At 48.0% G+C, this 23,752-nt stretch overlaps 1 protein-coding gene across 1 annotated transcript; it reads right to left on the reverse strand.

Annotated features, from left to right (window-relative positions):
• Positions 1–410: 410 nt before the first annotated feature.
• gtf3c6 (general transcription factor IIIC, polypeptide 6, alpha) lies at positions 411–11,140 on the reverse strand. Its single transcript, XM_068005234.1, has 6 exons — positions 10,942–11,140; positions 10,364–10,444; positions 9,793–9,856; positions 9,126–9,170; positions 3,066–3,176; positions 411–1,111 (listed from the first exon to the last, which is right to left on the reverse strand). Exons 1-6 carry the CDS (start codon positions 11,008–11,010, stop codon positions 792–794), a joined length of 690 nt encoding a protein of 229 aa, XP_067861335.1. The 5' UTR covers positions 11,011–11,140; the 3' UTR covers positions 411–791.
• Positions 11,141–23,752: the final 12,612 nt, after the last annotated feature.

Genomic DNA, 23,752 nt, shown 5'->3' on the forward strand with positions numbered 1-23,752 from the left:
AAACAACTTTGTTAACCTATAAGGGTCATGAGTGTTGTTCCATGTATGCTGCGAATTTCCTGCCCCGGGGAGGTGGGGGGGGGATAAAAACCCAACGTCTTTTGAGCTCAGGACAGGGGAACCAGCAAAGACCACCAGCTGTAGAAAGAACACCCAGCCGTCCGAAGACACCGCAGTCAGGAGGACGCCTGACTGTCACTGTGGGAAAACTCGAAACAACGACGTCACCAACTTAATTACAACCTCTGCCCAGAGATCAAACGGGGTAATGCTGTTTTGATCTTTGCTGTCTAAATATCTGATACCTCTACTTGTTTGATTTGACTATTAATAAACGGAACATTGATCACCAATTGGTGTCACCTTCGAATTTGTTCCATCAAAAAAGTGACTGCAAAATCCCAAAGGAGTTTCGCTCACGGATTCCAGTCTGAAATTTTATTAAGATTATTCAGCAGGTTCACACTTCACAGCTGATACAGTTCAAGTCAAAAACACTCCTCCATCTTTCGAACTACAAAATGATATCAAAATTATTTCAAATAAAAATATAAAGTGTTCCTTGTGCCGTCTCCAGCTCATTAATCACGGGGATAGGATCAGACCAAATGCCACCACACCCCGGTCGCAGAGTCTGCCGATACTCACCGTACTCAGCTGCCGCGGTGAAGTGAGGAACTGCCCCCACCATAACTCCAACAACTGCCAGCACCTTCAGGAAGGGAGGGGGGACCTCTGATAAAAACAAACACCGTTGGAAAGTCATCCTCAGTCGGAACAGAGGCAGCCAATCATCTCACCTCAGTGTTCTCGCAGCTCTGCTCCCCGCGTCCCGTTACACCGCCGTCAGTATTAAGCGTGACCCCGGGGTCCACACCGGGACACTCGTCCGCGAAGCTCTCCAGCTCTCGGCTTAGCTCGGAGTTCTCCCGGTCACTGGTCTCGCCCTCTGACCCCGAGCTGGCGTCAGACGGCTCTTTGTCCCGCGCCCTCTCAGAGGCAACACCCCCCCCATCATCCTCGGAACTGCTGCGATTCGGGAGGAAGCTGCAGATCAGCCCAGCTCTCCGCGTGAAATCGTTCTCTTTGATCTTCAAATACTCCACCCCACCTGGATAGAAAAAACACCGATTCACAACTCATTACTACAGATCCAGGTCCAACTGAGGAACACTGCTCGGACAGTGTGTTTCTGATACAAACTAATGAGGAAGGTCACTTGGCTCTTCCGAACTAAACCATCCAGAAAAAACCCCACAGTTCCCTCGTTGTCAGCTGTGCCTCGCTGGGTAGCACGCTCGTCTCTGAATCAGCAGGTTGTGGGTTCAAGCCTCACCCCAGAGACTTGAGCACATAATCCAGGCTGCCAGTGCAGTACTGGGGGAACGCTGCACTGTCGGAAGTGCCGTCTTTCAGATGAGACGTTAAACCGAGGCCCCGTCTGCCCTCTCAGGTGGTCATAAAAGATCCCATGGCACTATTTCGAAAAGCAGGGGAGTTCTCCCAGGTGTCCTGGGGTCAATATTTATCCCTCAACCAACATCACTAAAAACAGATTATCTGGTCATTATCATAGTGCTATTTGTGGGATCTTGCTGTGCGCAAATTGGCTGCTGCGTTTCCTACATTACAACAGTGACTACACTTAAAAAAGTACTTCATTGGCTGTAAAGCGCTTTGGGACGTCCTGAGGTCGTGAAAGGGGCTATATAAATGCAAGCTCTTCTTTCTTTTTCACTGGCCCATCCTCAAAGGGCAAGAGCAGATTCACCTCCCTGTGACAGGCTCAGGACACCATGGAGCATCTAACGCTCAGGGAAGGTCACAGTTTGCAGCTAGTGGATCAGTGTTCAAGCCCGATACTTAACAGATGAAGAAAAGCATTTGGCCCATATTAATTCTTCCAATCAGAATGAACCAACAGTTCAGCATTTAATTGTTTCTTAAACGATTCCAGGCTTTTGACTCCACTATCTCTATCTGGAAAACCGCTCCCCAGTGTTGGCTCAGTCTTTGTGTGAAAAAGAACTTCCCGATACAATTCCTAAAATAACCTTTTTAATTATCTGACCCTGTGTTCCTTTGACTGGCTCTCAGATTCATTTAAAAGTAATATTTCAGATTTACCTAATCTATTCTCTTAACCAACCTGTTTGTATACAACAAATTCCATTTATATAGCGTCTTTAACGTAGTAAGACGCCCCAAGGTGCTTCACAGGAGTGTAATCAAACAAAATTTGACACCGAGCCACATAAGGAGATATTAGGACAGGTGACCAAAAGCTTCGTCAAAGGGGTAGGTTTTAAGGAGCGTCTTAAAAGGAGGAGAGAGGGGCAGAGGGGTTTAGGGAGGGAATTCCAGAGCAGCTGAAGGCACGGCCACCAATGACTGAGTGACGAAAATCGGGACTGCGCAAGAGGCCAGAACTGGAGGAGCGCAGAGATCTCGGAGGGTTGTAGGGCTGGAGGAGGTTACAGGGATAGGGGGGGGCGAGGCCATGGAGGGGCCTTAAGGTCACTTTTGAAACGAAGCACCCGCACAGAGTCCTGCTCTGTACCGTTGTTGCAGTGACGCCCAGCACTGCCACGTTTATAATTCTTCAAACTGCGACAGAACTGTCGACACAGGAAAAGCCAGGGATGTAGAAAAGAAAAACTAATTTTGAAACATGCGGGAAGTATTTGGGAGTCTCGGGAACAGCCTGTGGTATCTGTGCATTTTTAAAGGAGGACTGTCGCTGTAATTTCAGCACTGGGACACAATTTGCCTCAGCTCCCCCTGGGCTAGGGGCTGTGGAAGGGTTGGGAGGGGAAACGAGCCAGAGCTCCTGCTCCTGTCCCTAATCCAACAGATCCTGCTGGAAGGACACAGGCAGGTGTTGAAGGAGGATAAGACGGAGCTTGGCTGTAATACGCACTGTGATCCAAACGGGATGCTGACGCTCATTGTAAAGGCTCGCACACGGAGAACAGGCACGGGCGATGGGATCAGAGGGCAGCTGTGAGCAGTTGCTTTCACGGGGGGGGGAGCGTTAGAAAAGAAAGAAAACAGAATCATCAAACCTGTGCTCTCTTCTCCCTCCTTCTTCTCGCTCAGGAAAGTCCGCTTCATCAGCAGCTTCTTCGCCGTGTGACATTTGTATTTCAGCGATGGCTTATCCTCCGTCTCAGGATCTGGAACAAAAACCCAGAGTGTGAGGCGTCTCAGCCTCGGGTACAGTCCCAACTCTCAGTCTGACTCCCCAGAGGACGGGGCAGGAGAAATACAGCGATTAACACAATAGGACCAGCCGCTGTACCACCAGGCACCTGCTAGCTGGCGCTGCAGCAACACCAACGGCACGAAAATCGTTTCTGCTCTATTTTCACTGAGCATTTAATAACGTTTTTTAATTGCTTCCTCACATTGTCTGGTCACTGAAAGTGACCTGGCTACTATTGCTCCCAGAACCTGTGGGTCTTTCTGTGCTAATTCAGTTCAATTTATTGTATAATCATGTGCCATACTTCATGTGTCAGCCGTGGCTCAGTTGAAGGTGTTTGAGTCAGAAGGTCGTGGGTTCGAGTCCCACTCCAGAGACTCGAGCACCTAATCCAGGCTGACACTCCAGCGCAGTACCGAGGGGAGGTGCTGTCTTTCGGACAAGACGTTAAACCCCGTCTACCCTCGCAGTGGATGTAAAAGATTCCAGGGCACTATTCAAAGAAGAGCAGGGGAGATCTCCTCGGTGTCCTGGCCAATATTTATCCTCAACCAACATCACTAAAAACAGATTATCCGGTCATTAGCACATTGCTGTTTGTGCGAGCCTGCTGTGCGCAAATTGGCTGCTCTGGCAGATTCCACACGTACACCGACGACACCAGCTCTACCTCGCAACCACCTCCCTCGACCCCTCACTGTCTCTCATTTGTCACATTGCTTGTCCAGTACTGGATGAGCAATAATTTCCTCCAATTAAATATCGGGAAGACCGAAGCCATTGTCTTTGGTCCCCGCCACAAACTCCGTTCCCTAGACACCGACTCCATCCCTCTCCTTGGCCACTGTCTGAGGCTGAACCAGACCGTTCACAACCGTGGCGTCCTATTTGACCCAGAGATGAGCTTCCGACCACATATCTGCTCCATCACCAAGGCAGCCTACTTCCACCTCTGTAACATCGCCCGTCTCCGCCCCTGCCTCAGCTCATCTGCTGCTGAAACCCTCATCCATGCCTTTGTTACCTCCAGACTGGACTATTCCAATGCTCTCCTGGCCGGCCTCCCACCTTCCACCCTCAATAAACTTGAGCTCATCCAAAACTCTGCTGCCCGTATCCTAACTCGCACCAAGTCCCGTTCACCCATCACCCCCTGTGCTCACTGACCTACACTGGCTCCCGGTCCAGGAACACCTCGATTTAAAAATTCTCATCCTTGTTTTCAAATCCCTCCATGGCCTCCCCCCTCTCCCTATCTCTGTAACCTCCTCTTGCCCTACAACCCTCCGAGATCTCTGCACTCCTCCAATTCTGGCCTCTTGTACATCCCCGATTTTAATCGCACCACCATTGGCAGCCGTGCCTTCAGCTGCCTAGGCCCTAAACTCTGGATTTTCCTCTCGAAACCTTTCTCTCCACCTTTAAAACGCTCCTTAAAACATAATTCTCACCTGTCCTAACATCTCCTTATGTGGCTCAGTGTCAAATTTTGTTTAATAAGCGCTCCTGTGAAGTGCCTTGGGACGTTTTACTACATTAAAGGCACTATATATATGTTGTTGTTGCGTTTCCTACATTACAACTGGAAGAACTCAGAGTGAGAAATGTTTCAAATAATTTACCAGGCAAGGAAAATGAGGCAAAAACATTGGTTCTATTCGAAATATAATAAAAGCACAAGAGGGATGAGCTTTAATAAGCTGAATGATTTTCGTCACCCCGATTGTTAATATGCATCGAAGGGTCTTTTGTAAAGCTCCCTCTACGCTGTTCCATCAAACACTCCCAGGGCAGGTGCAGCACGGGTTAGATACAGAGTAAAGCTCCCTCTACACTGTCCCATCAAACACTCCCAGGGCAGGTATAGCACGGGTTAGATACAGAGTAAAGCTCCCTCTACACTGTCCCATCAAACACTCCCAGGGCAGGTACAGCACAGGTTAGATACAGAGTAAAGCTCCCTCTACACTGTCCCATCAAACACTCCCAGGGCAGGTACAGCACGGGTTAGATACAGAGTAAAGCTCCCTCTACACTGTCCCATCAAACACTCCCAGCGCAGGTGCAGCACGGGTTAGATACAGAGTAAAGCTCCCTCTACACTGTCCCATCAAACACTCCCAGCGCAGGTACAGCACGGGTTAGATACAGAGTAAAGCTCCCTCTACACTGTCCCATCAAACACTCCCAGGGCAGGTACAGCACGCGTTAGATACAGAGTAAAGCTCCCTCTACACTGTCCCATCACACACTCCCAGGGCAAGTACAGCACGGGTTAGATACAGAGTAAAGCTCCCTCTACACTGTCCCATCACACACTCCCAGGGCATGTACAGCACGGGTTAGATACAGAGTAAAGCTCCCTCAACACTGTCACGTCAAACACTCCCAGGGCAGGTATAGCACAGGTTAGATACAGAGTAAAGCTCCCTCTACACTGTCCCATCAAACACTCCCAGGGCAGGTACAGCACGGGTTAGATACAGAGTAAAGCTCCCTCTACACTGTCCCATCAAACACTCCCAGGGCAGGTATAGCACGGGTTAGATACAGAGTAAAGCTCCCTCTACACTGTCCCATCAAACACTCCCAGGGCAGGTACAGCACGGGTTAGATACAGAGTAAAGCTCCCTCTACACTGTCCCATCAAACACTCCCAGGGCAGGTACAGCACGGGTTAGATACAGAGTAAAGCTCCCTCTACACTGTCCCATCAAACACTCCCAGCGCAGGTGCAGCACGGGTTAGATACAGAGTAAAGCTCTCTCTACACTGTCCCATCAAACACTCCCAGGGCAGGTACAGCACGCGTTAGATACAGAGTAAAGCTCCCTCTACACTGTCCCATCACACACTCCCAGGGCAAGTACAGCACGGGTTAGATACAGAGTAAAGCTCCCTCTACACTGTCCCATCACACACTCCCAGGGCATGTACAGCACGGGTTAGATACAGAGTAAAGCTCCCTCAACACTGTCACGTCAAACACTCCCAGGGCAGGTATAGCACAGGTTAGATACAGAGTAAAGCTCCCTCTACACTGTCCCATCAAACACTCCCAGGGCAGGTACAGCACGGGTTAGATACAGAGTAAAGCTCCCTCTACACTGTCCCATCAAACACTCCCAGGACAGGTACAGCTCGGGTTAGATACAGAGTAAAGCTCCCTCTACACTGTCCCATCAAACACTCCCAGGACAGGTGCAGCACAAGTTCGATACAGAGTAAAGCTCCCTCTACACTGTCCCATCAAACACTCCCAGGGCAGGTACAGGGTTCGATACAGAGTAAAGCTCCCTCTACACTGTCCCATCAAACACTCCCAGGGCAGGTACAGCACAGGTTAGATACAGAGTAAAGCTCCCTCTACACTGTCCCATCAAACACTCCCAGGGCAGGTACAGCACGGGTTAGATACAGAGTAAAGCTCCCTCTGCACTGTCCCATCAAACACTCCCAGGGCAGGTACAGCACAGGTTAGATACAGAGTAAAGCTCCCTCTACACTGTCCCATCAAACACTCCCAGGGCAGGTACAGCACGGGTTAGATACAGAGTAAAGCTCCCTCTACACTGTCCCATCAAACACTCCCAGCGCAGGTGCAGCACGGGTTAGATACAGAGTAAAGCTCCCTCTACACTGTCCCATCAAACACTCCCAGCGCAGGTACAGCACGGGTTAGATACAGAGTAAAGCTCCCTCTACACTGTCCCATCAAACACTCCCAGGGCAGGTACAGCACGCGTTAGATACAGAGTAAAGCTCCCTCTACACTGTCCCATCACACACTCCCAGGGCAAGTACAGCACGGGTTAGATACAGAGTAAAGCTCCCTCTACACTGTCCCATCACACACTCCCAGGGCATGTACAGCACGGGTTAGATACAGAGTAAAGCTCCCTCAACACTGTCACGTCAAACACTCCCAGGGCAGGTATAGCACAGGTTAGATACAGAGTAAAGCTCCCTCTACACTGTCCCATCAAACACTCCCAGGGCAGGTACAGCACGGGTTAGATACAGAGTAAAGCTCCCTCTACACTGTCCCATCAAACACTCCCAGGGCAGGTATAGCACGGGTTAGATACAGAGTAAAGCTCCCTCTACACTGTCCCATCAAACACTCCCAGGGCAGGTACAGCACGGGTTAGATACAGAGTAAAGCTCCCTCTACACTGTCCCATCAAACACTCCCAGGGCAGGTACAGCACGGGTTAGATACAGAGTAAAGCTCCCTCTACACTGTCCCATCAAACACTCCCAGCGCAGGTGCAGCACGGGTTAGATACAGAGTAAAGCTCTCTCTACACTGTCCCATCAAACACTCCCAGGGCAGGTACAGCACGCGTTAGATACAGAGTAAAGCTCCCTCTACACTGTCCCATCACACACTCCCAGGGCAAGTACAGCACGGGTTAGATACAGAGTAAAGCTCCCTCTACACTGTCCCATCACACACTCCCAGGGCATGTACAGCACGGGTTAGATACAGAGTAAAGCTCCCTCAACACTGTCACGTCAAACACTCCCAGGGCAGGTATAGCACAGGTTAGATACAGAGTAAAGCTCCCTCTACACTGTCCCATCAAACACTCCCAGGGCAGGTACAGCACGGGTTAGATACAGAGTAAAGCTCCCTCTACACTGTCCCATCAAACACTCCCAGGACAGGTACAGCTCGGGTTAGATACAGAGTAAAGCTCCCTCTACACTGTCCCATCAAACACTCCCAGGACAGGTGCAGCACAAGTTCGATACAGAGTAAAGCTCCCTCTACACTGTCCCATCAAACACTCCCAGGGCAGGTACAGGGTTCGATACAGAGTAAAGCTCCCTCTACACTGTCCCATCAAACACTCCCAGGGCAGGTACAGCACAGGTTAGATACAGAGTAAAGCTCCCTCTACACTGTCCCATCAAACACTCCCAGGGCAGGTACAGCACGGGTTAGATACAGAGTAAAGCTCCCTCTGCACTGTCCCATCAAACACTCCCAGGGCAGGTACAGCACAGGTTAGATACAGAGTAAAGCTCCCTCTACAATGTCCCATCAAACACTCCCAGGGCAGGTACAGCACGGGTTAGATACAGAGTAAAGCTCCCTCTACACTGTCCCATCAAACACTACCAGGGCAGGTACAGCACAGGTTAGATACAGAGTAAAGCTCCCTCTACACTGTCCCATCAAACACTCCCAGGGCAGGTACAGCACGGGTTAGATACAGAGTAAAGCTCCCTCTACACTGTCCCATCAAACACTCCCAGGGCAGGTACAGCACGGGTTAGATACAGAGTAAAGCTCCCTCTACACTGTCCCATCAAACACTCCCAGGGCAGGTACAGCACGGGTTAGATACAGAGTAAAGCTCCCTCTACACTGTCCCATCAAACACTCCCAGGGCAGGTACAGCACGGGTTAGATACAGAGTAAAGCTCCCTCTACATTATCTCAACCTTAATCCAATCATCAGAACTGCGCCCTCTGCTGCACCAGTGTGACATTTCCATTTCCCCCATCAGTGCTCTTTGACTGCGACTGTTTGTGTCAAACCTGGTACAGTTTTGTGCTGTGAGTTCACTAGAAATCAGCGTTAAACTGCTCCACTGGTGCTTCTGCCACCGAGAGAGGGTTGAATTTTTTTATCCCGTTGCTAAAGCTGGATCCAAAAGGTAGGACCAGAGATCGATGGAGGTGCAGTGCCTTGCAATGCCGTGCCATACAGTTATAGAACATGGCCTTGCCAGTACGGAGGTTGAGTAGAGTCGGGGGGTAGAAACTTTTTAAAAAATGAGAGGGAGCGGCCTCCATCAATGCAGTGTAACCTCGCTCTGACTTATTCACAGCAGCAGGGTAGGGGGAGAGAGGAGGGTATGTTCTCAGTACATTCATTGTCTTGTTTTCAAATCACACCACACTCACCTAGCTCAGTGGTCTCTTCAAATATCACGCACGTTCCCAGGACATCTAATAATGGAACAGAGTACAAGTTAGTGGAGACTCAATTCCTCTCTCTCACACACATGCACGCATTGGGTTTCACTCAGTTCTTTTCCCGTGTATCACTTCCCACGGCAGTGCTGTCTCGTATGGGAAATGCTCTCAACAGCCCAAAGCTCCGATTCAAAGAGTGAATGAAGCAGAAACACAGGGTCAGTGCAATCTCTACTGGGGCGCTTAAAAGTGCAACAATACGGAAGATAGGAAGACTGAGACACAACTGTCAGACACCAGCTTCTTACCCCGAGGAACACGAGCTAGGGAATAAATTAGATGAATACACTTCCTTTTGCCCCCTCCAGTTTTTTTGCTATTCAGGCATGGGGGGCCTCACAGCCAAGCCTGATCCTCTCCTCACCTGAGCAGCTCCAGCACGACTTGGATGACAGTAGGAAGCGGCCTTGTTCGTCTCCAGCCCAGGGACCCTACTGTGAATGTTAACACCCCACCTGTTGCCCCAGCTAACAGCGGAGGCCAATGATGGTATCCAGGGCCTTCCTGGTCTCCACGGCCTGGTACCAGCCTATGCTGAGCATTCATCCACAGCTTTAACCTCTGCACAAAAAAAAACACGAAGTAAAACACTGGCCTTCATACTCTCCGGCAAACACACATCTGTCCACCTGCATAATCGGCTGCTTGGTGTCTATTCCCTGGGGAGAGAAAACAAACCTCAAATGTTTCTGATGCACCTGAAACGAGTCAAACAAACCCACAGTAAACGGACTGTATTAAATTTGGAGCCCGTTTCCCAGTCATAGGAATTGCTAGACAAAAAAAAGACTAAAGTCCATCTATAATCGCCTTCTACCACCCCGGTAGTCGCCTGATACAATGGTAATGGAATTGTTGACTGATCATAGCAGTCAATCTCTATCAATGAGTCCACAACAGACCCAGGAACGAGACGAGGAAAACCTCCAGTGGTGGAGAGCTTTGGGAACCATAGGTCCAAAGTCACCTGCTCCCCCCCCCAAGCCCGCGACACTTAGCACAGGTCATGTCTCAAATTACTCATATACTGTACCCCTAAACATTATTTTCTGAAAGAAATCAGAATTCTGCGAGAAGTTACCATAGTAACGGGGTCCAGGCGCCAACCTTACAGTTAAATCGCATGGCTCTCGTGCTGCCCGTCGCAGCACCTCGGGCGTGCTTACCACAATCTTGCACTCGTTCCTGCACCTCGATAGGAAGTCCGGATCGATAATCCCCGACAGCTCCACCAGAACCAGCTGCTCCTGTGGATTAATTAGAGGAGATGGTCAGATAGCACCCACAGCAAGAGGGGGGGGGGGAGAGAGAAAGTCCCACCGGGCTTCACAGCCAATTAAGTACTTTTGAAGTGTCGTCACTGTTGTGATGTACGAATTGGCTCGGCCAATTTGAGCACAGCAAGATCCCACAAACAGCAATGAGATAAATGACCAGTTAACCTGTTTTGCTGGTACTGGTTGAGGGAGGGAGGGAGACTGGGAGAACTCCCAGCTCTTCACGTAGTGTCAGGGCATCGGGGCCTCAGTTTCGGGCCAGTACCCGCGGCAGTGCAGCACTCCCTCGATGGGCCTGCATTATGTGCTCAGGTCCCAGGGCGGCTCCCAATGGGCTCAGGCACAGAAATAGTGCCGGCCGACTCAATAAAGGTGCTTTTTCCCCTTTAATCTCAGCCCCGTCAACTTCTCCCACCGGGGTCAAGATCAGGGCCCGGGCCTGCACCGTGTGATTAGCGAGGCCTCACCTCCTCCTCCTCCCAGTCTCCATCCTCCGGCTCCGGGACTGACACCTCCCGCACACCCACAGCCGCCATTTTCCATCCACTCCTCCAGTGCCTCCAATCAAACCCCGATCCGCTCCTCCAGCACCGTCAATCGATCGTCGAACTACTCCTCCAGAATCACCCAATCAAACCCCGATCCGCTCCTCCAGCACCGTCAATCGATCGTCGAACTACTCCTCCAGAATCACCCAATCAAACCCCGATCCGCTCCTCCAGCGCCGTCAATCGATCGTCGAACCCTTCCTCCAGAATTATCCAATCAAACCCCGATCCGCTCCTCCAGCGCCGTCAATCGATCGTCGAACTCCTCCTCCAGAATCTCCCAATCAAACCTCGAGACATCGATCACCCAACACTATTGGAACAACAAACAGGGCTAAAACCAGACTGAGGGGCTCTTTGACATGAATTGTTTTTCACATTTAAGGGCCTCACCCAAACCCAACCCAACATTTCCATCCGTTACAATTATTTGGGTTTGATGGTTGATATCTTCTCTGATCCAGTGGTTTGATTCGCTCTCGAAAGCGATTTGTTCCAGAGTTAACTCACTGCCCAAAATCTAAATAGTGAAACCCTGAGTGTGAGATTAGTACCTCCTCGTGACCTGAACTGGATATTCGTGTCGTTCACCTTTCATAGTGGATCCATTATTTGAGATCTGCAAGCAATGTGAGGAGCCATTGGGAAAGCAAAAAAAAAGGTTTAGGTTGTTTTTTTTTTATTCGTTCATGGGATGTGGGCGTCGCTGGCAAGGCCGGCATTTATTGCCCTTGAGAAGGTGGAGATGAGCCGCCTTCGTGAATCGCTGCAGTCCGTGTGGTGAAGGTTCTCTCACAGTGTATTGCTAGGACAGCATAATATAAAACTAAGAATGCAGTATTTAGGCTGGACAAAGCTTTGATATAGCCACATTTGGAGCATTGAGTCATGTTTTTAATCCCCATACATGTGGGGGTTATTGAGGCTTTGGAAAAGGTGCATAAGCAATATCCAATCTTAGGATCCAATCTTAGCAAGATAAGCTCCAGAAATTGGGGCTAATTTCATCAGAGAAACACAGGCTCAGAGGAGATATGAGATTTTTAAACTGATGAGAATAGATTCTGTCTAGTTGCATAGGTTATTCTGAATGGATAGTAATGGGAAGACTAATGACCATGATTATAAAGTACATAAGTAAAGAGTAAGGTTAGATAATAGACAGCCCCCACAGAGAGTCATCGCCCTCTGGAACAGATTGCCATCGCTCTCTGGAACAGATTGCCAAAGCATGCAAAGAGGATGGATTCTCTAGTCCTTCAAACGGGAACTGAATAAGTTCCTGAGAGGACCTCACTTCAAGCTATGAACTCGAATTGAGGAGACTCATGAGTTATCACAGTCTCTTGGAGTTCATTTACCTATTTAATATTCAATAAGTTTGTCTATTGGTTTATAGCCTGGACTTGGTCCGACTGTGTATATTCTTCCACCTACCGAACTCAATGGGATCATATGATGATATATTCCAGTACGATGACAAGGCTTCCCTGTTTGACTTCTGGGTGTCATTGTGTTCACCTGGACATTGGGCCGGTAATGGCACACTCTGGTCCATAGAGGGCGTGCAGTCCACTTACAGGAATGGCCAGTGACGTTGAACACAAGGGCAAGATCCAGCATAAACCTTAAATATTTAACATTGTTGACCCAAATCCAACCCTACAACCAACAGACCAGCTTCACCTGAGCCCCTATAACTGACATACTAGCATCATCCAATTCCAAACCTGCCACAAATGTAGTCTTGCAGCACTTTTAAACTATCCCTGCCCGAGGGGATCTGCTTCTCACTGATGTAAGGGCAACGCAGACATCCTCCAACAGACTGATAGTGGGCTGTAAAAGATTCAAAGTTGGTGGGGAAGTAGAGTGAGGTGAATCAGATAATTGAATATGGACATCTCCAACCCCACCATCAATTCCATGATGACAATAAATCGGCAAGATGGAGACTAGTGTCAACACCTTCAGCTTAGACAACTTCTTGCAAACGTAAAGACTGGGGTGTGTCAGTCAACAGCAAAACTAATGAAGGCAAATATCCACCCAAACCATTCTGACTTTGAGTAAAGAAGTCATCACCACATTGCCTGCCACTGACTCAGATGGTAAATGTTGCACTCAGTAAAATATCGAAACAGTCAACCAGGGTTCTGACTGTCTCTTACTGAAAACTGCAAGTGTGTGGAAGTCAGGTAAGGGCTGGATTGGACTGAGCTGCGATAACCCCATGACTGAATCCCCCTCATCAGTGATGCTCTCTGCCTCCTTTCCCAAGGTTCAAAGATTACCTGCCACAGTCATGGGGTTCAGAGCAGGACAGCAATCGATGGTGTAATTCTGAGTAGCCTGGCACATCCTTTGCTTTCCAATCGTAGGAATTAGAAGGTCATGGGAAACATCAGAGCACTGGTGGCCTTCCTCACTACTAGGCCAGCTCTTAGCTGTCTTGGGCAGGACTGTGTACTCAGGACAAAGGGTGACTGACTATAGTCAGGTGGTTGATGGCATCTGTGCTACAAGTGTTTGGGCCAAGTGGTCAGCCACAAGAAGGAGATTGATTTTCACAAAGCCTGGGACCGGGTGCTGTGTGACTGTTGATAGGCTCGGCTCAATGGCAGATGTTCTGACTGACAATTTCCTTGCTTCAACCCCTGAAGTCACAAACAAACTGAAGCTGCGGCCTGCTAGCTGCTCATCCACTGAGCAGCACACTGTTAAAGAACTGCAAGGGCAAGAAGAGCAAAGGGCCTTGAAAGTGGTACTTGAAGCTTCTTTGAAGGGATCAAAAGCTGCTGCAGAGGTGGATGGTGATGCAGTGCATCGTGAGGACAAGGAGGTCATCAGGGAGATGAAACACGATCAGAGGGTCGCATTCATCTGCAACGGGTGTGCAGTTACACAAAAAATGATCCTAAATTGTTTCTTGCCGGCTGAAGGCTGTTGTCAGTTGTGATCAAAATGGTTCCTCTGGGCTAATGCCAATGAGTGACAATCCAATGAGGGTATCCTTGGGATCTTGGCTCTGTACAGAGATGGCACTTACTCCAACGGGCTGTAGCAAGGACAGGATCTGAATGGAGATCCGAAAAACTGGCAGAATGCACTGCACAGCAAGAAGGCCTTCCTGGACCAATCAATGGAAGAAAGTTGACTGCACTGTGTCACCTAGCTCATAGAATCATAGAAAGTTACTGCACAGAATGAGGCCATTCGGCCCATTGTGTCCGTGCCGGCCGGAAAATAGCTATCCAGTTTAATCCCACTTTTCAGCACTTGGTCCGTAGCCCTGTAGGTTACAGCACTTCAAGTGCACATCCAAGTACTTTTTAAATGAGTTGAGGGTTTCTGCCTCTACCACCCTTTCAGGCAGTAAGTTCTAGACCCCCACCACCCTCTGGGTGAAAAAAATTCTCCTCAGCTCCCCTCTAATCCTTCTACCAATTACTTTAAATCTACACCCCCTGGTCACTGACCCCTCTGCTAAGGGAAATAGGTCCTTCCTATCCACTCTATCTGGGCTCCTCATCATTTTAAATACCTCAATTAAATCTCCCCTCAGCCTTCTTTGTTCCAAAGAAAACAACCCCAGCTTATCCAATCTTTTCTCATAGCTAAAATTCTCCAGCCCTGGCAACATCCTTGTAAATCTCTTCTGTACCCTCTCTAGTGCAATTACATCTTTCCTGTAATGTGGTGACCAGAACTGTACACAGTACTCAAGCTGTGGCCTAACCAATGTTTTATACAGTTCTAGCATAACCTCTCTGCTCTTATCTTCTATGCCTCGGCTAATAATGGAAAGTATCCCATATGCCTTTTTAACCACATTATCTACCTGTCCTGCTACCTTCAGTGATCTGTGGACATGCACTCCAAGGTCCCTTTGTTCCTCTACACCTCTCAGTATTGTCCCATTTATTGTGTGCTCCTTTGCCTTGTTTGCCCTCCCCAAATGCATTACCTCACACTTCTCCGGATTGAATTCCATTTGCCACTTTTCTGCCCACCTGACCAGTCCATTGATATCTTCCTGCAGTCTACAGCTTTCCTCCTCACTATCAGCCACACAGCCTATTTTTGTATCATCTGCAAACTTCTTGATCAAGCCCCCCACATTCAAGTCCAAATCATTGATGTATACCACAAAAAGCAAGGGACCCAGTACTGAGCCTTGCGGAACCCCACTGGAAACAGCCTTCCAATCACAAAAATACCCGACAACCATTAGCCTTTGCTTCCTGCTAATTTTGGATCCAACTTGCCACTTTTCCTTTGGATCCCATGGGGTTTTACTTTTTTGACCAGTCTACCATGTGGGACCTTGTCAAAAGTCTTGCTAAAATCCACGTACACTACATCAAACGCGTTACCCTCATCGACCCTCCTTAACTACAATCTCTGCATCGTCCTCCTCGTTTGTGAAATCAGACACAAAGTATTCATTAAGAACCATTCCGACATCTTCCACCTCCACTCATAGTTTACCTTTTTGGTCTCTAATCGGCCCTACTCTTTCTTTAGTTATCCTCTTGCTCTTTATGTATTTATAAAACATTTTTGGGTTTTCCTTAATTTTACTTGCCAGTATTTTTTCATGCCCTCTCTTTGCTTTCCTAATTTCCTTTTTAATTTCACTTTTATTTTTCCACTTTAATTTCATTTTTAATGGTAGGGCAGCAGGAATGGACGGTATTCATGCTGAATCCTTACCAGCTGCTCCTGGCGAGAGTTTGGGGGAGCAGCAATGGTCTTGGTGACAGTGCGAGGAACCACTGACTTACCTTGGAACTGCCTCTTCTAAGATCGGCGAATTGGATTTTGTTTCGAGTCACTTATTTCTTCGTGCCCCAAAGCTCAGTCGTATTTTCTATCCATAGGAAGAGGGGAGCCAGTGAGCCTCAAAACCAGGGCGGAATCTCACAGACAGCATTGGCTCTGAAAGTTCTTCCTCAGATTGTCGCAGCACAAATATCAGATGTTCTGGAGCTCCATCTAGGAATCTGCCCTTGGGAGGAATGTGTAGGATAGATTTTGGCTTCATTCGAGATTGCTGATAAGTGTGTGGGTTTGGTTGGTTAAGCTCCCACGGTACCCCTACGCTTTGGCTCTGCCAACCTGTTCATAAACTCTCTGGGCTTAGATAAGTGGGACGTGTCCCTATGGGGAGAGTGCGTGCTCTGTAATAGGCAAATAGAAACCCTACAGGCGTAGGTTTTATCAGTAGCTTGGTTCAGAGATTCTTAAACGTTGTGATCAGCTTCCAAACATCAAACACCCATCAGACCAAAACAAAAATGGTTGACCAACCTATGGACACTCACTGTCTAGTCTCAGACATGAAGAATGGGCCCTTAAGACAAAGGTACTGGAGGATCAAAATAACTGTTCCCCAGCGTGAGGCACTATCTCTGGGAGCGAAGGAGGAACCATTATTTGTTCACTTCCTCTTTAGACTCTCTTCATATCCATTACCATCTCCTCTTCCTCATGGGCATCTAGGCAGTTTACTCCCAGGCTGCATTGTACCACCATGGAGCTCATGAGAGCAGCTCAAAGCTGAAGCATATGCCAAATCTTTCCTGTTCCTGGGCAAAGCTCAGTCTTCTGCTTTTTGCCAGTGAATTCTCCCTCGCCTCCAAGCTCGTTGTCTGGGAGGTTATTGTCTGGGAGGTCATTGTCTGGGAGGTCATTGTCTGGGAGGTCATTGTCTGGGACATCATTGTCTGGGAGATTATTGTCTGAGAGATTATTGTCTGAAAGATAATTGTCTGGGAGATTATTGTCTGAGAGATCATTGTCTGGGAGGTCATTGTCTGGGAGATTATTGTCTGGGAGATCATTGTCAGGGAGATCATTGTCTGGGAGATTATTGTCTGGGAGATCATTGTCAGGGAGATCATGCACCATTCATAGAATCATAGAAAATAGGAGTAAGAGTAGGCCATTTGGCCCTTCGGGCCTGTTCCGCCATTCAAAATGATCATGGCTGATCGTCTAACTCAGTACCCTGTTCCCGCTTTTTCCCCATATCCCTTGATCCCTTTAGCATTAAGAAATATATCTATCTCCTTCTTGAATATATTTAATGACTTGGCCTCCACTGCCTTCTGTGGTAGAGAATTCCACAGGTTCACCACCCTCTGAGGGAAGAAATTTCTCTTCATCTCGGTTCTAAATGACATACCCCGTATCCTGAGACTGTGACCCCTGGTTCTGGACTCCCCAGCCATCGGGAACATCCTCCCTGCATCTAGTCTGTCAAGTCCTGTTAGAATTTTATACGTTTCAATGAGATCACCTCTCATTCTTCTAAACTCTAGTGAATATAGGCCTAGTCGACCCAATCTCTCCTCATACGTCAGTCCTGCCATCCCAGGAATCAGTCTGGTAAACCTTCGTTGCACTCCCTCCATGGCAAGGACATCCTTCCTCAGATAAGGAGACCAAAACTGCATACAATACTCCAGATGTGGTCTTACCAAGGCCCTGTATAACTGCAGTAAGTCATCCCTGCTCCTGTACTCAAATCCTCTTGCAATGAAGGCCAACATACCATTCGCCTTCCTAACTGCTTGCTGCACCTGAATGCTCACTTTCAGCGACTGGTGTACAAGGACACCCAGGTCTCGTTTCACCTCCCCTTTTCCCAATTATCACTATTCAGATAATAATCTGTCTTTCTGTTTTTACAACCAAAGTGGATAACCTCACATTTATCCACATTATACTGCATCTGCCATATTCTTGCCCACTCACCCAACTTGTCTAAATCACATTGGAGCCTCTTTGCATCCTCCTCACAGCTCACATTCCACCCCAGCTTTGTGTCGTCTACAAACTTGGAAATATTACATTTAGTTCCCTCATCCAAATCATTGATATATATTGTGAATAGCTGGGGCCCAAGCACTGATCCCTGCGGTACCCCACTAGTCACTGCCCGCCACCCGGAAAAAGACCCGTTTATTCCTACTCTCTGTTTCCTGTCTGTCAACCAATTCTCAATCCATGCCAGTATATTCCCCCCAATCACATGTGCTTTAATTTTGCACACTAACCTCTTGTGTGGGACCTTATCAAAAGCCTTCTGAAAATCCAAATACACCACATCCACTGGTTCTCCCCTATCTATTCTACTAGTTACAGCCTCAAAAAACTCCAGTAGATTTGTTAAGCATGATTTCCCTTTCATTAACCCATGCTGACTTTGTCCAATCCCATTAATGCCCTCCAAGTGTTCTGTTATCACATCCTTTATAATAGACTCTAGCATTTTCCCCACTACTGATGTTAGGCTAACTGGTCTGTAATTCCCTGTTTTTTCTCTCCCTCCTTTTTTAAATAGTGGGGTTACATTTGCCACCCTCCAATCTGTAGGAACTGTTCCGGAGTCTATAGAATTTTGGAAAATGATCACCAATGCATCCACTATTTCCAGGGCCACTTCCTTTAGTACTCTGGGATGTAGATTATCAGGCCCTGGGGATTTGTCAGCCTTTAGCCCCATTAATTTCCCTAGCACTATTTTTTTTTTTACTAATACTGGTTTCCTTCAGTTCCTCCCTCTCACTGGACCCTTGGTTCCCTAACATTTCTGGGAGGTTATTTGTGTCCTCCTTTGTGAAGACAGAACCAAAGTATGTGTTTAATTGTTCTGCCATTTCTTTGTTCCCCATTATAATTTCCCCCATTTCTGACTGTAAGGGATCTACATTTGTCTTCACTAATCTTTTGCTCTTGACATATTTATAGAAGCTTTTACAGTCAGTTTTTATGTTCCCTGCTAGTTTACTCTCATACTCTATTTTCCCCTCTTAATCAATCTCTTTGTCCTCCTTTGCTGAATTCTGAACTGCTCCCAATCCTCAGGCTTGCCGCTTTTTCTGGCAATTTTATACATCTCCTCTTTGGATCTAATACTATCCCTAATTTCTTTTGTAAGCCACGGTTGAGCCACCTTCCCTGTTTTATTTTTGCGCCAGACAGGAATGAATAATTGTTGTAATTCCGGCGCACGTTCTTTAAATATTAACCATTGCCTATCCACCGTCATCCCTTTTAGTAAAGTTCCCCAATCTATCATAGCCAACTCACACCTCATACTTTCGTAATTTCCTTTATTTAGATTCAGGACCCTAGTTTCGGATTCAACTACTTCACTCTCCATCTTAATGAGGAATTCTATCATGTTATGGTCGCTCTTCCCTAAGGGACCCCGCACAACAAGATTGTTAATGAATCCTTTCTCATTGTACAATACCTGGTCTAGGATCGCCTGTTCTCTAGTTGGTTCCTCAACGTATTGGTCTAGAAAACCATCACGTACACACTCCAGGTATTGCTCCCCCACAGTATTATTGCTAATTTGGTTTGACCAATCTATATGTAGATTAAAGTTACCCATGATTATAGTTGTACCCTCCTTGCATGCGTCTCTAATTTCCTGTTTAATGCCCTCCCCTACATCTCCACTACTGTTTGGAGGCCCATAGACAACCCCCACCAACGTTTTCTGCCCCTTGGTGTTTCTTAGCTCCACCAGTACAGATTCCACATTGTGATTTTCCGAGCCAATATCCTTCCAGTATTCAATGGTATAGCATAATTGGGAACACCGATATGCTGCACCGCCCAATCACTGACTGACATTACTCTTTGCAGGTGTACTGGGAACATGCTACAGCACTGTGTACTGCAATGGTAGATTTTGGGACATAGCCTGTAGAGGTCAAAGGTTAAACTGGCCCATCTACTCATGCAATGAAACACATAAAAATGCACAACAAAATTAAAATTCAAGCAATATTTTACTTATAAATAAGAGAAAGAGCAGCTAAATCATACAAAGTGGATAACATCTGCACAGAGTAAAGGTCCAATTTCCAGCTGTTTGCTTAACATGTGCCTCAGCCTTGGTTTTAAAAGGCTGAGGCACATGTTACCTGAGGAAGGAGGAAGCCTCCGAAAGCTTGTAGATTTCAAATAAAAATCGTTGGACTATAACTTGGTGTTGTAAAATTGTTTACAATTGGTTTTAAAAGGGAAGTGTACTTGAGAATTTGTGATATGCAAGACAGAAATTCCTATATTTGAACTCCAGGACAGTTCTGGAATATCCAATATGGCAGAGCTGTCCAACTGATAGTCACTATCCCGCTAATAACGTCAATGAACCCGTGGTGTACCTATGGATTCACAAATTAACAAGCGTAGATTGGGACATTTTTAGCTTGCAAGAAAGAAATTACGTATGCAATTGGTATAATTCCACCACACAAAGTTACTTTCCATTTGGCACAGATTGGACAACCCTCACTCAGGGATGTGGAGAATTGATGGTGTAAGAAATTATAGTGTAAGAGAAAAGTGGCAGACAATTTTTACGCAGCAAGATCCCACCAACAGCCATGAGATAAATGACCAGATAATCTGTTTTTTGTGATGTCGATTGAGGGATAAATATTGGCCAGGACACCGGGGAGAACTCACCTGCTTTTCTTCGAAGGAGCACCATGGGATATATTACTGAGAGGGCAGACTAGCCCTCATATTAGCGTCTCATTCGAAAGACGGCACCTCCGACAGTGCAGCACTCCCTCAGCACTGCACTGGGAGTGTCAGCCTGGAATATGTGCTCAAGTCTCTAGAGCGGGGCTTGAACCCAGAAGTTTCTGACTCAGAGGTGAGAGCGAGCTACCCACTGAGCCAAGGCCAACACTGATGGGCGGAGGGAGGAAGACGAGGATCTTGCATTTTATACAGCGTCTTTCACCATCGTAGGACGTCCCATAGCACTTCACAACTTCTGAAGCACAGCCACCGTTGTGATTTGGGAAAAGGAATCATAGAATCATACAGCACAGAAGGAGGCCATTCGGCCCATCATGCCTGTGCCGGCTCTTTGAATGAGGGCTAGCTAGATAAGTACATGAGGGAAAAAGAAACAGAAGAATATGTTGATAGGGTGAGATGAAATAGAGTCGGAGGAGGCTCGTGTGGAGCATAAACACCGGCATAGTTGGTCCAAATGACCTGTTTCTGTGCTGTAAAGTTCTATGTAATTCTATCCAATTAGCCCCACTCACCCCGCTCTTTCCCCAACGTCCAGCAAATTTTTCAGTTTCAGGTATATATCCAATTCCCTTTTGAAAGTTACTAGTGAATCTACTTCCACCTTCAGGAGGAAGACGAGGAGGAGGAGGAGAAGAGATGAGATCAGAGTTGGTTGACCATCTAGTTTCTGGCACACACACGGGGCGAGAGAGAGAGAGAGAGAGCGCGAGAGAGAGAGAATTGGAGACAAAATGAGAGTGTCTCACATTTTCCAAAGGACACTGAACTCGGTGGCCACACAGAGAAAGAGATAACAAATAACGGGTAATGTGAGACTTTGGACTGGGATTGATGAGGTCGTTCGCAATCTGAGTATAACGCAGCTACGATGTCCACACATCTGTCTGGAATCGTAGTCACTGCTCAATTATTTCTAATCGTAATAAATTACACAACAACTAATGCCAGAAAATTCATATTGATAAATACATTTATTTTTAATCTGCCTAGTTACCATTTCTTTATATTAGATGGCTAGTCAGTTGTTCACATAACCTTGTAGGGCTACCAGCAAACATTGAGATATGTTCCCTAGCCCCTGATATTGGAGGGGTGCAGTTTAATATGTAGTGAGGCAGGAAAGGAAATGAATCTTGAAAGACAAGTTACAGGGACTAAACTATGAGTTTACTCAGATAGCGAGTAGGAGCAGTGTGAGGTGTTTTATCTTGTATTTCCATTTTCATTGGAGTCATAGAATCATAGAAGCTTACAGCCATTCGGCCCATCGTGCCTGTGCCGGCTCTTTGAAAGAGCTGTCCAATTTAGTGCCACTCCCCTGCTCTTCCCCCTGCGAATTAGTCCTCTTCAAGACCAAGTGCTAATGACCGTTGTGTTGGACTGGGGCCAACCCTCACGCACCCATCCACGCCCAGTTCATTGTATCACAGCTGAACTGGATTCAGAGCCAAGGCCCAGATGGACTGGGGGGTAATCTTAACCCCCCCCAGGATGGGTGGGAAGGGGATTAAAATTTCAAAAATGTTAAACCCGACCCCAACGCGCCCACTTCTGGTTTATACGGGTTGGATGGTGGGCGACTAACCTGCTCTCAGGAGTGGGGGATCCCTTATTTAAGTATTGGCTGTGTTACAGATCTAATAGAAGTGGGCCGGGTCTCCGAGGGCTCGGGAAACCCGACAGCTGAAGAGAGGCGAGAGCAGCCGGATCGGACCTGGTGAGTGCCGTTCCAGCACTGCTTGTGGGCCAGGAGGAACGAGAGTGTTTCCCCTGCTCCCCAACCCCCCCCCAAACAAACCTGCTCCCCGCTCCGTGTGATTGGGGCCGTATTTCCGGGTCTCCCGGCCGCTACATGTCCTCCCCCCACTCCTACCCGCTCCCTCCCCATCCCCCACTCTGTCCCCGCTCCCTCCCCGCCTCCCCGTGAATATCGGGGCCGTTTAATGCGGCCTTCGGGCTGCAAAGTCCGCACTCGCTCGCCAAAGTCTCGCACGCTTTGCGCGAGCAGTCAGCCTCGTGGCCCCCTCGTGCCGCGCTGATTCCACCGCCCGACCGATAAACGCGATGCCCGGTGATCAGCTGATTTCCCGGGGACCCCCACCCCGTACAAACAGTGAGGCAAAGGAGTGGGTGGGTGGGTGGGGAGGGGGGGTGCAGAGAAGCTGAGGTCTGCCCGGAGAGCAGGCGTCTGGCAGTTACGGAGCATCTTCCCAAACCCCAGATTTATTTACCAGCTTTATTTAAATCCATAGAAATCCGTGTGTGGGGTGGGTGGGTGGGTGGGTGAGGGGTTGCGGGGATTTGGCTGATGCCGAGTAACAGTGGGGTGAGAGGGATAGGTTCAGGGTCAATGAAATAAAAAACTCACAAAAAAAGCACGTTGAGTTGTAGAGTGTGAGCCTGAAACAATAATAAAAACCCTCTAATTCATGAAATCACCTGGAAGCAGTGGCCGTGGTCAAAGATCTTTATCCAGGGCTGTTTCATCTGTTCTGTGTTGTTCTTTGAGCTGACGGTGTTTCTGGGTCTGGACCAGCTCTTTTGGAGGGTAATCGTCAACTTCTGGGAGTTTGGTAGGTTGGCATGTGTGAGTGAGATATTCTGACTTAGCACTGGGCCCAGGGAGGTATTGGGTCTGCTGATCAAGAGAGATATTGGACCCTGTGCCCAAACGAATGGCGTATTATCCCAGTAAGTGGTTGATCCAGTGCCCGATCCAACCAATTAGGTATTAGATGTTGGGAGGTGGAAAGAGACCAGAGGGGTAAATTACTGGTTACAAGTTCCATTTCCAGCACTGTCACCTCCCTCCCCCCCACCCACCCCCCCCTCCGATCAGGAAACAAAAGGGCTCTGGATCCCGGCATTGTGAATATATACTGACAATGTCAACTACTGTAACAAGTGCTGGGTCAAATGGGTACACATTCCGATCGCCTCCCCTTCTATCCGGACGGTTCCTGGGTACAATTCTACAGGTGGCCCTCTAGTACCTGCACGGTGAGCGTCGGCAGGGATATTCAACCGAGACAAGTCGGGGGGGTGGGGGGGTGGAACGTCCAGGAATGGAGCCGAAGACCTTCCCGTGTATCTCAGAAAGGTCACCAGGCGACGCGTTCAATGACGAAGACACTTGGGGGGGGGGGGGTGG

Source organism: Heptranchias perlo, chromosome 24 (assembly GCF_035084215.1).
Source record: "Heptranchias perlo isolate sHepPer1 chromosome 24, sHepPer1.hap1, whole genome shotgun sequence".
NCBI lineage: Eukaryota > Metazoa > Chordata > Chondrichthyes > Hexanchiformes > Hexanchidae > Heptranchias > Heptranchias perlo.

Bases quoted from the DNA above. Each gene is read 5' to 3' on its own strand.
- gtf3c6 (XM_068005234.1), bottom strand. From the start codon at position 11,010: ATGGCGGCTGTGGGTGTGCGGGAGGTGTCAGTCCCGGAGCCGGAGGAT. The intron at 10,445-10,941 runs GTGAGGCCTCGC...ATTAATCCACAG, and splicing joins GAGACTGGGAGGAGGAGGAG to GAGCAGCTGGTTCTGGTGGA. The intron at 9,171-9,792 runs GCCAGTGTTTTA...TTCCATTATTAG, and splicing joins GTTTGCCGGAGAGTATGAAG to ATGTCCTGGGAACGTGCGTG.